This window comes from Candida margitis (assembly GCF_024628925.1).
Source record: "Candida margitis strain CBS 14175 chromosome Unknown scaffold45, whole genome shotgun sequence".
Classification (NCBI taxonomy): domain Eukaryota; kingdom Fungi; phylum Ascomycota; class Pichiomycetes; order Serinales; family Debaryomycetaceae; genus Lodderomyces; species Lodderomyces margitis.
This window is the reverse complement of record NW_026261741.1, coordinates 1-14,124: the sequence shown is the minus strand read 5'-3', so window position 1 is coordinate 14,124 and position 14,124 is coordinate 1. Positions and strand designations below refer to the sequence as shown.

The window sequence follows — 14,124 nt, the reverse complement described above, 5'->3', positions numbered from 1 at the left end:
GACAAGAAACGAAAAAAAAAAAACTGGAAAAAAAACCGCTGGTAAATAACGATTTAAAATACCAAACCAGGAGCCTCGTGACGCCATTTTTACAATCTATCCCAATGAGTTTCAAGTACTTCACAGATGACATCATTGAACAATTTGCTGGCACAGGGAGTATAGAAATTTTTGAGGCTTTGGACTCGTATGAAACATCCAATCCAGAGGCCGAGGAAGAAGTTGTTCTTCTATTCACTGAAATGGTCCTATCATTTGAGGAAGGGACATTGAAAATGGAACACATTGTTGACTTCCTAAGTCAATCGATCAAGAGTGATGATGTGGCAAGATTGTTCTGTCAGGTGTTGAATTCATTCCCCGTCACTGAAAATACGCGGACCTTGTTAACAACGCTTAGCAGGAACGAAAATGTGATAAAATCACACACAATTTCTTTGTATATTAGCTCAGACTTTATCAAGGAGACGGATATTGTGCCAAGTAAAATGTTATCGAAGTCATTAAATACCAAGTTGAGAGACAAATTGTATACACAGAAGAAATACAATTTATTGCATGAAGAGATTGAAGGATATTCAAAATTCATCGTGGAAATACATGACATACTTGCAGGCAATGATGCCGAATTTCAAGTTAATTACGCTTTGCAAGTTATCGAAAAATTGGTGGGTCACTACAGCCTTGATCCAAACAGATGCTTGGATATTTTGTTTGGAATACTCTCCGAAGTTGTGGTGGGGAAGATCGATCCAGTTGTAGAATTATTGAAAAAGAGTCGATGGTGGCCAGCACATGAAAGTGACAACTCATCAATGACTTCATTGTCCATTGGTGGAAGTGCAATTGCTGCGAAAATAATAGGATTGAAGATATTGAACTATCCCAAAGGCAAAGATTTGCCCGAGCTGTTCAAAATTTTAGTAACTATATTAATTAAAGAAGGATGCATAAGCTTTGGGTCTGTCTATAAGTATATGCGGCCCGACGAGGAAGCTATGAAGGAATTGGAAGTTAAATATAATTCAAAATTAGAAGCAGAAGTATTGAAAGCTGGTGCCAATGCTTTAGCACTAGCTGCCCCTCTTGCTGATGACGAGGATGAAAATGGAAAGGGCAACAAGCGATCAAGCACTCCGGTTGGAGATAAGACTGATTTACAACTACAAGCCAATTACAAATACCAATTTTTGAAGGCTTTTCTCAGCAATGGACTTTACTGGCCCTCGATATACATTTTAACCGAGTACCCTTTTTTTGCAGATATTGATGACGAGATACCGCAGCTCTTAAACAGAATGTTTGAGGGCATGATTGATCCACTATACAAGCACGTTTCTCAACTTGGATCTGAAGAGCTTAGCCATTTGCAAGCTGCCAAAGGAACGCACTACCCCCGTCCCGGTAACAATGTAGCTGTTGAATCTTTTAAGGCTTCTGATTTTTATAGTTTTAGGCCACTAAAAAGATCTCATTCACATAGAAGATGGCATTACTTTTATCAAAATTGGACTTCGGGGTTGCCTAGAGTTGAAGATTTTGCTTCTTTAAGCAAAGTTTCTCGGGAAATTTTAAAGTTTATTGGACCTAAATTGTCTCAAAATGTTGAGTTGTTTATTAAATTGTGTGACATTGTTCATTCATTCCAGTTGCAAGAAGGGTTGAAGGAGGACATATTTCACTATTTCAGAAACTATATATTCCCACTGATGCCGCTTATAAAGGAAAATTCGATTGCAATAGATAGAGCCTATTTGATTTTGGCTGCTTATCCTGCCGAAGATCGGTTCAGTGTTTACGGCGAATTGTACAACAATTTGAGAAAGAACAACACATTAATCAAGATTGCGTACAGCACTGCGGAAAAGGCAACGAAGGACGTCTTGAAGAGATTGTCAAAGGAAAATGTTCGTCCCATGATGAGAAGATTGGCTAAGATTAGTTTCTCGAACCCTCTTCCTTGTCTATTGACAATCTTGCAACAAATTGAGAGTTATGATAATTTGAATAGTTTGGTTGTTGAGACAGCTAGGTACTTTAACAGTTATGGTTGGGACAATTTGACTATTGCTATTTTAATTAGGCTTAGTTCTGATCGGAGAACAGTTCACGATAATGGAATGGGAGAACGACAGTGGCTCCAGTCTCTCGCGTCTTTTGTTGGTAAGATATGTCAAAAATATCAAAAAGCTATCGACACCGAAAGGATACTACTTTACTTGCTTAAAACATTCTACTCTGGAGACAGAGCGGGCCTACTAGTCTTGAAAGAAATGCTTATCTCAATGGGTGGTATTCAAGCCACATCAGACTTGACTCTTCGTCAAATTGATATGATCAACTGCGGGTCCTCTTTACAAAAAGTCGTTTATCGAACTATTGACGACTTGAGGTACGACAGAATTGACTCAGGAACACACTTGTTGAAGTGTATTCTCGACTTGGATGCAGTAAATGAATTTGTTATCCTACTTTGCTCAATGTACAATGACTTAGTCTTTGATGCGGATGAAAATCAGCTAAAAGTGTTGGCCAATAGAGTTGATGATTTAGTATCGGTGATTAAGCTCTTTGTCACCTTGGTTTGTTTCTTTGGTGATGGAAATGTCGAAGTAATGCCCATTACAGAGTTGCATAAAAAGTACAATGTACCCATTGAGTGGGGGTTTGATTTATGGAGACCAAAAAAGAACGCGTTTGATGTTTTGGAAACTCAGGGGTCGGAGTTGTGTCCACTAGGTCTTTCGTCTACCTTGTACACTATATTCTGGTGTTTAAGCTTAAAAGATGTTAATTTTTCCGATCTGGTGTATAATGAAGAATTGAGCAAGCTAGAGTCTAGTATCAAAGGATTACGAGATGCAATCAATATCAACTCAAGAGACAAAGACTTTCCTAGGGCCACCATTGAGAACTACATGAAAGATATAGAGGCAAACGAGGTGTTCATTAAAGAGCTACCATCAGACAAACAGAAACATAAGGACTTGAATGAAGCTACTGACAAAAAGATTCACGAAACGTCACTGGAGTGGTTCGCCTCAGATATTCCTGCAACAAACGAAATCTTTATCAAAACATGCGTAATTCCAAGAGCAATCCATTCTTCATTTGATGCAGTGTTTTCAGCAAGATTTGTTTTCAAATTGCAAGAACTAGGAGTTGAAAATTACTCTGTATTTGATGTCTTGGAAGGATTGACCAAGTCTGAGTCTCTATCGTCGAACTTATTCTCCTGCACGCCATCAGAAGCCGAGAATCTAGGATTCTTCTTTGCCTATGTGTTGAAACGATTGCTGGAATTCACTGATGAAGAAAAGGTCAAAGAGTTGCATGTGGATGATTTTGAAAAATACCGGAAATGGGTGTATGATTATCATAAAATCATTTTAACTGAGGTAGAAGCTGCATTAGAGACGAGCGAGTACATGTCACGAAATAACACAATCACATTCTTGAAGAACTTGCTTGGTGTGTATCCCGTGGTTGAAGATCATTGCGAAACAATGTTGTATTTGATTGAAAAGGTTTACACTGAAGAGGACAAGGAGGACATCAAGTTATCTTCTGGAGCACTACTCAATCACCTCAAATCCCGAGCTAAGCAATGGGTACCTATATGGGACTTTATATCTATTAGCGAAGAAGAAAAACGAGAATTAATTGAGAAGAAGGAGCAGCTTGAGAAGGAGAAAATGGAAGTTGAGAGGTTAGCAAAGTTGGAGGTTGAGAGAATTGAGAATGAAAAGAGAGAAGCCAAATTGAATGAAGAAAAGTTGGCAAAAGAAGAAGAGCTTAAGATGAAACTCAAGAAAATCAACTATGGCTCACAACTGAGGCCCGCTAGTAGGGCATCTGGTCGAATGGTTGAATCAAAACCCCAGGGTCGATATGATGAATATCAAAGAAACAATGAAGACAAAATGGATATTGATGGTAAAAAAGAAAAAACAGAGGTTGTAAATGGAGGCCCCAAAAAGAAGTCAGGATCAATAGTGAACGAAGAACCAACTCAAAAGGACAACCAACCTGATCAAACTAATTCAACTGAAGATGTTATCATGAAAGACCCAAAAGAACAAGATGACGATGATGGCCACGAGGCGAAAAAGTATAGAAAAGCTGACGACGCAACTAAAGATAATAAACCTGATGATGTCAGCAGCACACAGAATCCCAATCCTAAAGTGGAAAAGACGGATATCCTCCAAACAACAACACAGGCACAGGAGGTTGTACCTGAACCAAAATCCAAGGCAAATGATGTATCCAAGAGACAGCCTCTCCCACCACAAAGCGAACTTACTAAAAGTTCAGAGTCTGAAGTTTCCCCTATAAATAGAAGGGTTCCGCTACCACCACAAGAAAAAGTTTTAACTAATGATGTCCGATCACCTCGGTTTGGATCACGAGGATCAGCAGAACGAGGATACGGTCTGGGTCCTCGAAGGTTTGGTGAAAGTTTCAATCTTTCGGCGCCTCCACCACCACCACCACCTCCTGTAGCTCAATCTCGCTCAAACTTTGGTCCTACTCGTGCATCTATTGGCGAACGAGATCAGCGTGGTTCGGGTACAAGGCCATATTCAACTTATGACAATAGACGCGGTAGAGGGTTGGATAGTCGACCATCGAATAGCCAACGTAACGGATCTGATAACTTTAATGCTAACCGTCATGATCTGAGGCCACCAAGAAATTCTAATGATGGGAACGGACCCGGTGGTGCCTCATATGAAAACAGTAACAAGAGAAGAGCAGAAGGGCAAGGTAATAGAGGGTACGAAAAGAGACACAAGTATTAGATACAATCGATACGATGTATATATAAGAAATAGTCAAATTAAGTATCATCTGTAGTAATCGGGGAATTCAATTCTTCATCAAGAGCACTGTCAAATTCAGCATCCTCATTATTGTATTCATCCCAGTCAGATTCGGCCTCTTTTACATTGAGTTTGATTTTCTTTTGCAAGGGTTCCATCTCTTGCCCCCGCTGTAAATTATCAAGAAACAATTCAACTTTTTTCAAATTCTCTTCATGCCATTTCAAATGTCGCTGTAAATCGTATTCTCTACCAAATACGCGATCACATTTAGTTTTAGGACATTTTATTTTAATTGAACAATCTTTCAGTATTAGGTCAATCACCTCTGATGATTTCACATCTGATGCCACTGAGCCATTTGCTGATATCAAAGTGGTTGATTTCTGTGCTTCGGCTGTGGCGGATTTTATATCAGTCTTGATTAAACTCTTGACTTCTTCTTCGTCCTGAGGCGATACTGCCGTATTTAACCTTTTCAAACTTGATATTTGGAGTTTTTCGTGATAATCTTCTTTGCCATGGTTATTGCTTTCTGAGGATTTTTGCATTTCTTGAGGAACATTGCCATCATGGTATTCGTTGTAATGTTCAAGTAAATCCGCCTTTTTATTAAATTTCCCAACATCACAATAATTGCATTGCCAAACCTTGATTGCATCATCATGACTCAACATATGTGACTTTAAACCTCGTTTTCCAACGCAACCTTTACCACAAATGGAACACTTTAGTCTTGGATGTTCTTGCTTGACGTGAAATTGTAAAGCTGACCATGTTTTGCAATTGACAAAACATCCTGGATGATCACATTGATACGCTGGGGATTCACCATGGTGCTTCAACTTATGATGGGCAAGTTTTGCTGGCCGAGTAAAGGTCTTATCGCAAATGGTACAAGTTAATGTCTTTTCATGGGCAGAAAGTATATGATGACGTAGTGATTGATGTTTGTGAAACGACTCTTTACAACCTTCATAAGTACATTTGAATGATTTGGTATGGGTGATTTCATGCCTTTTCAAATGCTGAGCTGTATTGACACCCTTGCCGCATATTGAACAGTGAAATGGCTTATCTCTGGAATGAGAAATTAAATGTGCATCTAAATGTGATTTCCTTAAAAATGACTTATTGCATTGTGGGTAGGAGCAAGGAAACGGTCGGTCACCTGTATGTGAACGTAAATGCTGGTCTAGTAGTGATGGTCTGTTGTATGCTTTATCGCAATTCTTATAGGTACAATGATACCTCTTGGGTCTAGAACTTGTGGAGGACGTAGAGATACTTGACCATGTATCAGCTTCGCTCATTGTTAAAAATCAATTTCCAAAATAAAGGTGATTCTTGCTTATCGAGATCAGACTATATATTCATCGCGTTTGGGGGATGTATTAGCTGTGTGCAGACAGTCTACAGTCTTCGAAGATTGCAAGCAAAATTTTCTTTTCTTATTTTTTTATTGTTCGTGTTTAGCACAAGGTAGAAGGAAGTAGTTTAGCTATTAATTCTGCATGGACGTTGGGGGTATAGTAGCAGTTTTTGAATAACTATTGCAACAATTCAACGCATTTTCTACTTAAGAGTTGGGAGAGCTCGCAAACTGTGTTGGTTAAACTGAAGTTAGTCAGTGTTGTTTTGTATTTAGCGCCGATAACAAAAATTTTATCGTATCTTAACTCCGAAGGGGTTACACAAACGAAAGATAAAGAGACCGAAATAGAGTTAACCGACTAGACAAAAGATCAGGCAATAAACGGTCCGTATGGAAAAGTTGATTATGCTTGGTAGCAGTGCGTTTAGTCTAACCATCATCCCGTAAATAAGTACTGGGACTGGTGTTTGTAAAGATTATGTTTTACAGAAGGACCCAATCTAAACCGGAATGTTTTGTTCCATAAAAAGGGTGAGGGAAGGGGGGAGGGGGCACAATTGATTGACATAAAAAGACCAAGAACCCTTTAATCACTCAGTGAATTGGTCATGAGAAAACTTCTTTACATTGTATTGGCTATGTGGCTTCACTTTATTTTTTCTTAGCAAGGTCTTAAAGTGTTATTGTATTTTGCGGTATTTTTGAACCCGAAGGACTACCTCTTTTTCATGAATAAAAATTTGGATGTTGCTCAAATTGGTTCTACGTGCGTAGTCGATATGTTTTTATTAGTAGCTCACTAGCCACCATCCAAATTCTTTTCATTATATGATACTATCTTTGCCTCCTTTGCCCTGTTTTATCTTATACTCTCTTGACAAAAGAATTGCTTACTCAGACAAGAAAGTCAGAACAAAAATTGCACAAAGGGCCAAAAAGCAGAAAAAGACAAAAGACAAAAGAAAGAAAAGGACGACAGACAGAAAAAAACAAAAAAAAATTAATCAAAAACCGACCACATTCAGCAACCGCAACGACCGAATTCCACAAGTGGAACAATTGGATACATCGTCTATTCCATCAGAAAAGCATTGAGCCAGATCTTGTTACTTACCATTTCATGGTTCACAGTTCACAATTAAACTAATATTCAACTCAACCAAAAAGTACTTATCTGATTAGCGAGCGAAAACATGGGTATCAGTAATCCAATTCCAAGGAGTTTAAGGAGTGAGTCAAAGTATGTCCCCTTTTTTATTCTCTTTCCAGATTTTGTTTCTGCAACAACACAAGCGGTAAAACCGGCCGTATTGATCTGATATACTAACCTCGACTTAATAGGAAAGCAGCAAAGACTTTGACGTCATTCATCAAACCCAATCAAATTGCTGGCCCTGATCAAATTATACCTCCTAGGATATTGAAGAATGCCAAGGGGCTAGCTGTCATAACAGTTTTGAAAGCAGGGTTCCTCTTCTCAGGAAGGGCAGGCTCGGGTGTCATTGTAGCACGTTTACCTGATGGATCCTGGTCGCCACCTTCAGCAATTGTAACTGCCGGTGCAGGTGCCGGTGGTATGATCGGTGCTGAATTGACAGATTTTGTGTTTGTTTTAAACACAAAAGCTGCCGTCGATACATTTGCGCAATTGGGTTCCGTTACATTGGGTACAAATGTATCAGTTGCAGCTGGTCCTCTTGGTAGAAGTGCAGAAGCTGCAGGTACAGCATCATTGAGTTCTGTTTCCGCGGTTTTTGCATACTCCAAAACCAAAGGATTATACGCTGGTATTTCATTGGAGGGTTCAGTATTGATGGAAAGAAGAGAAGCCAATAGGAAGTTTTATGGAAGTAATTGTAAAGCAAGAAATATTTTAGCCGGACAAGTCGACACTCCACCTGCTTGTGATTCACTTATGAGGGTCTTGAATTCAAGGGTGTTTAACAATAGAATTGATTACGATGACGAAGACTTCTACAACGACGACTATTATGACGATATTCCTGATGAGTTTTCCGACACAACATCAGAATATTCAGATCGTCGTCGCGGAAGTGCAGCTGGAGTACGAGGAGGAGGTGGAAGGAGAAGAAGAAGATATTCAGATGATTATTCAGATGATGACTATTATTCAGAGGATGATGATGACTACTATGGAGGCCGAAGAGGAGGAGGAGCAGCAGGAGCAGCAGGAGGAAGAAGAGATCGGAAGTACGACGATTATGACCACTATGACCACGGTCGAGGAGATAAGAGATATGACGACTACGATGGTGGGAGAAGAGAAAGAAGATCCCGAGCCAATACTGCTTCGAGTTTAGGGGGAGGGGGAGGCTTATCGTCAGGTGGAAGAACTCCTTCCAGCAGCAAAACTGGATCTGGTTGGGAAGATGACATATATGACTCGGGATACAATGGTAAAACAAGATCGAGGGGTAATAGCGATGTCGATAGACTAAATGCTCGGTTGGGAAGTACGAGGTTATCTCCAAATAAGTCAAGTGGAGGAGCTCCTTCAAGACCACTGACTCTTTCTAAGCCTAATTTTGGCAGTGCACCAAAATCCAATGCCTCGCAAGCTATTGCCTTGTATTCATTTAAGGGTGAACAAAGCGGCGATTTGGCATTCAAGAAGGGAGACGTCATTGATATTTTGAAGAAAACAGACACGGTTGATGATTGGTGGACCGGAAGAAGCAATGGATTGACTGGAATTTTCCCCGCCAACTATGTCGAACTCATTTAACTATGTGGAGTAGAGTTGTACCTAATTTGATGAGAGTAATTTAAAGAGAACAACATATAAAGGGATCTATGTATTTTAGCTTTGCAAATGTATAGTATAGCGATAAAAGTAAGGAAAAGATATTCTAATTGATAGACACGCCTGGCTACTGTCTAAATCATGAGGTTGGCTTGGGCTTGGTCACCTTAAGCCTGAAAACAATTTTGCACTTCATACTGCCGACAATCTTCCTGATGTTCTCCGAAATTTGCGTCTTGTGATCCAGTTTAGAATATTGTAGTTGAACCACATGGAATCTAGTCAGGGGCCCAGTAGGAGCGAACTTGAACGATACCAACTTACCCAATTGGCGAAATTCATCGATTAATAGCTCTTTAGGTACAAACAGTGGGATCCCATACAACAGAATGACTTGCATTTGATGCTTGGTCAGCTGTATCTTTTTATATTTAATCACCTGGAGATTATATTCTCGTGATAGATTTATAATGTCATAGTTGGTAACAGTGTAAAACCAGGAGGGAGAGGAGATAACAAACTGGAATCCAATTACTTGGCTAGATAGTTGTAAAAGTCGGTATTGTAAGTTTTTGCCTTTTAAATGCACAAGAATGCCTTGGTTCGAGTTTAGGACTTGGTAGTATTCAATGTAGGGTTTCAATTCTTCTAGAAGCTGAGTTAACACCGATAAGCCATATTCCAATCTGCAATAGACAAGAACGTATTCCGTCCATTTCGGATTTAATACTAATTGCCATTGGTTAGTCCGGGTTGATGAGCCATGATCATCTGAGATTGTATTTGCTGGGCCCGTAATGTCAAGCAAATTATGGCTGATTATTATGTTTCTCGTATAGCTATCTGGGAAATCGACTGTTACTTGTCTTGCCAAAGTACCAGTCCCTTCTTCTTCTCCTTCTCCTCCATCTCGAGTATAGAGTCGACTGCTGTAGTTTCTCAGATGTATATACCGATTGTGTTGGTTAACAGATGTGGTATTATTGGCTTCAAAATTTGTTGTTTTCCCCAGCTGAGAGGTTGGTTGCAAACTTGACATTAGGCGATTTGCAGTTGCACTTGGCGTTGTAGTTTGAGATGAAGTAGACATTGTTGTTAAGGGGCCATTAGAATCCCCTCTGTTCCCAAAGATGACCCGCATCGTGGTGCGGAACACAGCCGCAGTTGCACCTGTTGACACCATGGATTTGAGTTGGTTTGTTGAAATAGTTTGTTTTGGTTGTAAAGAAAAGTACAGAAAAATTGCCAAATATCCCATTTATAGCTCGTTTTGAAAACGATCAACACTACCCCTTATAAGCTTCCCACTAGATGCTTGTTTCCAACCAGAGAGACCAGAATAACAATACCTTATAAACGAAAAGACGAAAAAGCTCAAACCTTGTATGATGTACATACATCTACTCTAATTTAAAGACATTCTCAATAAAATGACGAACAATGACCTTACCTTCATCAAAGTTGGGGTCAGCATGTCTAACAATAGCACCGGCATGAGTGGAAGGGGTATGTCTCAAAATTACTGGGTACTTCTTCCATCCCAAACCATTCAACCTTTCAACTATGTATTTTTGCGATTCATCTAAAGTGATTGGTGGGAAATTCAACGAGGAGTGAGAGACTTTCCAACTCATGGCTCCATACATATCTTCAACTATAGTGTCTTGCTCATCTTCTAACTTGTTGGTAAAACCAGTCAACAACGATGTGGTTTCATCGTATTCATATAAGTGAGACAAATTATTTGACTTTTCATTGTGGAAATCACGAAGTCTGTTTGAAGTTCTGAAGCGTTGGTAAATCGAGGACACCAAGAACGAAAGACCCATTATTGGAGCATAAATCGCTATAGTGCCAATCAACTTGCACCAGTTCAACGTCTTCCAGAACCACCCTCGAGGAGAAGAATTGTCATACGTTTGTTCATTGGATTTTTTCTCGTAGAAAAATGGCTTCGAAGCATCAATTACATTTGGCTCATAACCTTTGATATACTCAGCAACAATGTTTTGAGGTAGCTTGTTGTACAGTGAATTGACAGGATCGGTTAAGGATATTGATGCGGTAAACCAACTGCAACGTTTATCATTGACGACATTGGCGTATAAGGCTTTATATTTGAACAGCTTCAACGCCAAGTAGAAAGCTGACTTGGGATCTGCCATCCATACCAATAACGGTTTATTAAATTCGCCTATCTTGTCTTTTAGAAAGAACTGAGATCCAGTTATGGCCAAGAAATGGGGAGCAATATTATTGTACAATCGTACTGACAAATTTTGGGTATGTGGCTTCAGCACACCAACATGGGGAGTGCAAAAGGTGACAAAGTTGACTGGCTCAATATTGTTGAAATATCCCTGCTTTTGTAAAATCCCAATGGCATATCTGGATATCAAACCTCCTAAAGAATATCCGATTATGGAAAATCGTGTCACTGTGTCTCCGTTTTCAGTAATTCGTTCCGTCTGTTCCACAATCTCATCCGTTATTCTTTTCCCATTGACATCGATACCGTCGTGTGTTAGATATCCAGAATGAGACCCTGTCTTATGAACTAGTAACCTAGTGTCACCTCTGGGCTTGACATTCTCGTTAATTTGTTTCTCGATATAAGCCAAGTGCGACGAGTTTCCCCAAATACTATATTGTTGTTAGTAATTGGAATACTTGTTGAATGGCTCGGACAACGAACCACATTCTGTAAAAACAGGAGTTGTTGCATGTGAAAAATCATACATACCCATGCACTAGAATAACTAAGTGATAATCAACCATATGCGAGTTTGTGTATGGCGCAAGAGCGACTGTAAAGGTTTTAGAGTATTAAGTGGAAAGAAAATACAATCGTTTATAAATACTTTCAAATCGAATGCTGTGTGTGGTTTGAAATTTTTTGTTGGAGGGGGTTGTCATTTGAATTTAAAGTGTCTGCCCTTCACATTGTCTTATGATGATTAAAATTAGACGCCGGACTTAGTTTTATCTCAACAGTTTTTACCCAAAAAAATAAAGACCGGAAAATAAAAAAAGTAAAACTCGTCTAAAAAAAATAAAAAAAAAAGTACTTAAATCCTATTAACTCCGCTTCCAGAAGAAGTTACCATAAATGAAAACATGAAGATGAGCTAAACTGCACGTTTCTGTTCATTATCATCAGTGTATACTTGAAGGAGTAGTGGTTCCTAATACAAGTGCAAAAATTGGCAGGTGCTTTATTTTGAGGACTGAATCTAATAAAACTCGTTGCCCTAAATCCTTTGAGGCACGTTTAATTTGAATTTTGTGTAATTTTCCAAAACGAGATAAAGCTGTTGGGAAGCATGTGCCAGAGACTTTAACCAAGTATGGTGCCACCTCCTCACTTCACGCCAGTTCAGTACTTTAGTGACTTTGTGTGTAGTGGGCTTTCTAACATGGCAGACGACTGGTAACTTTAAGTCACTCGAATCCTAGAGTTCGTAGGTTCTACACTTGTTTTGTGTGTGGAGCAGTGAATTTTAGAAGTTGTGCATGTCACTTAAAATCGCTCAATAAAGTAAACTGAAAACAGAAGAAGCTCGGCCTTTTAAGATTCCAAATGCTACCCAGTAACCCCTTTTTATATGTTCGACGGAGATTTTTTAGGTAGCCTCGACTTCGTAACTCAGTTGAGACAAAAATACCAATCGCACCAACTATCGACCTCGGTCAATAGCTATTTTGAGATTTTTTTATCTACCCCAAAATTACAATTGCCCAAACTATCGTAAGGTAAGGCTAAAGGCACATATATACAAGCTATCTAGGTTTACTTCATTTCTGAATAAATACAACCCTTACACCGAGATCTTTAACAATTGTACAACTTACAAGCAGCTTTGAACTATGACACCAGTAGCCACTCCAACGTTCAACGAGTCTACTACGTCATCATTATCTCTGTACTTTGGAATTCCAACTAGGTAATCGCTTCTTAATTTCATGTTAGTTCTTACCCCCTTGCCCTCGCTACCAATAACCAACATGACAGGAGTTCGTTTCAAAATCGTCTTCAAATCACCTAGTTTGATGAACTTGTCTTTTAAATTCATTTCAATTTTGTAGTTCTTTTCTTTCAAGTCCTCAAGATTTGATTCGTCTGGTTTGGCACTTGTACTGACCACATTCCAGCCCTTTTCGCGTACCGAGTCTATAAACTTTAGAGTTCTATCAGTCTGATAGATGTCCATCAAATCCAACGCTCCAGACGAGGCTTTATTAGCGACAGGTCCCAATTTTGCACTTGAATGATCTGGGATTACAATGAAGTCAACCCCAAAAAAATACGCAGTTCTCAAAATAGAGCCCATATTTTGAGGGTCGGTAATCTCATCTAAAAATAATGCCAATGGGAAAAGCTCTTCTTCTTCGGCAACACTCCCTTCACTTCTTCTCAAGATAGATCTTTCCTTCTCCAAATCGACCCCATCTTCATCTTCTATTGTGATTTTATAACTGCCATTTTCCACGTGTCCACAGCTCTTAATATAAGGAACATCCAAAGCTTTAGTCTTTAAAACCAAACCGTTATGAACCCCATTTTTTGACAATATATTTAGAGCATTTTTATCTCTCACATGTTGTACCTTAACGCCATATTCGTTCTTAGCCTGTTTGATAACTCCATTCTCATCATCCGCATTGAATGTGTATAAACCTAAAATCGGCCTTTTCCGGGCTTGTAAAACAGATTTGATTGGGTGGGTGCCGTAAACAAACTCAAAGAAGGTACCAAATCCACCTCGACTTACACTCCCGCCAAAACCACCACCACCGTCATCGCTTTCCATTATCTCCTTGGCACTCTGACCTTGGTAGTTAATCTCTTCACGTGATCTTTTGAACCCGTCCGTTGCCTCTAATTTCAGTCTCTCATGCGCCTTTTTCATCTCCCTATATCTCCTCTGTCTAGCAACTTTTTCCTGCAAAGATTTTCGCCTTTCCTCTGGCATATGGCCATATTTGCGTTTGAAGAATCTGTCTTTACTGATATTTTCAGCTTCCCAGGGCTTTAAATCTTTCTTGGTATTTGGTAAATGCTTTTCAAATGATCGGGTTTCATTCTTGGGATTTGCATGATGAGGGCGATAAACAGGTTTCACATCTCTGCTCTTACAGAGTGACGCTAGCTTTGAGAA

At 39.4% G+C, this 14,124-nt stretch overlaps 5 protein-coding genes and 1 pseudogene across 6 annotated transcripts; 2 read left to right on the top strand and 4 right to left on the bottom strand. All coding sequences in view use genetic code 12, as the record gives it.

Annotated features, from left to right (window-relative positions):
- Window positions 1-104: 104 nt before the first annotated feature.
- Window positions 105-4,805, top strand: CANMA_000483 (uncharacterized protein; the record flags this gene model as incomplete). Its single annotated transcript, XM_051817138.1, has 1 exon — window positions 105-4,805. The coding sequence occupies one exon, from the start codon at window positions 105-107 to the stop codon at window positions 4,803-4,805; it is 4,701 nt and encodes a 1,566-aa protein (XP_051673858.1).
- Window positions 4,806-4,843: 38 nt separating this feature from the next.
- Window positions 4,844-6,139, bottom strand: PZF1 (Pzf1p; the record flags this gene model as incomplete). The annotated part of the gene is made up of 1 exon (XM_051817127.1): window positions 4,844-6,139. One exon carries the CDS (start codon window positions 6,137-6,139, stop codon window positions 4,844-4,846), a length of 1,296 nt encoding a protein of 431 aa, XP_051673857.1.
- A 1,255-nt stretch (window positions 6,140-7,394) lies between these two features.
- On the top strand, window positions 7,395-8,947 carry CANMA_000481 (uncharacterized protein; the record flags this gene model as incomplete). Its single annotated transcript, XM_051817116.1, has 2 exons — window positions 7,395-7,441; window positions 7,543-8,947. The coding sequence occupies 2 exons, from the start codon at window positions 7,395-7,397 to the stop codon at window positions 8,945-8,947; spliced, it is 1,452 nt and encodes a 483-aa protein (XP_051673856.1).
- Window positions 8,948-9,104: 157 nt separating this feature from the next.
- CANMA_000480 (uncharacterized protein) lies at window positions 9,105-10,148 on the bottom strand (the record flags this gene model as incomplete). The annotated part of the gene is made up of 1 exon (XM_051817105.1): window positions 9,105-10,148. The coding sequence occupies one exon, from the start codon at window positions 10,146-10,148 to the stop codon at window positions 9,105-9,107; it is 1,044 nt and encodes a 347-aa protein (XP_051673855.1).
- A 217-nt stretch (window positions 10,149-10,365) lies between these two features.
- CANMA_000479 (uncharacterized protein) lies at window positions 10,366-11,743 on the bottom strand (the record flags this gene model as incomplete). Its single annotated transcript, XM_051817093.1, has 2 exons — window positions 10,366-11,608; window positions 11,709-11,743. The coding sequence occupies 2 exons, from the start codon at window positions 11,741-11,743 to the stop codon at window positions 10,366-10,368; spliced, it is 1,278 nt and encodes a 425-aa protein (XP_051673854.1).
- Window positions 11,744-12,813: 1,070 nt separating this feature from the next.
- On the bottom strand, window positions 12,814-14,124 carry CANMA_000478 (annotated as a pseudogene). Its single transcript has one exon. A coding segment is annotated over exon 1 (1,311 nt).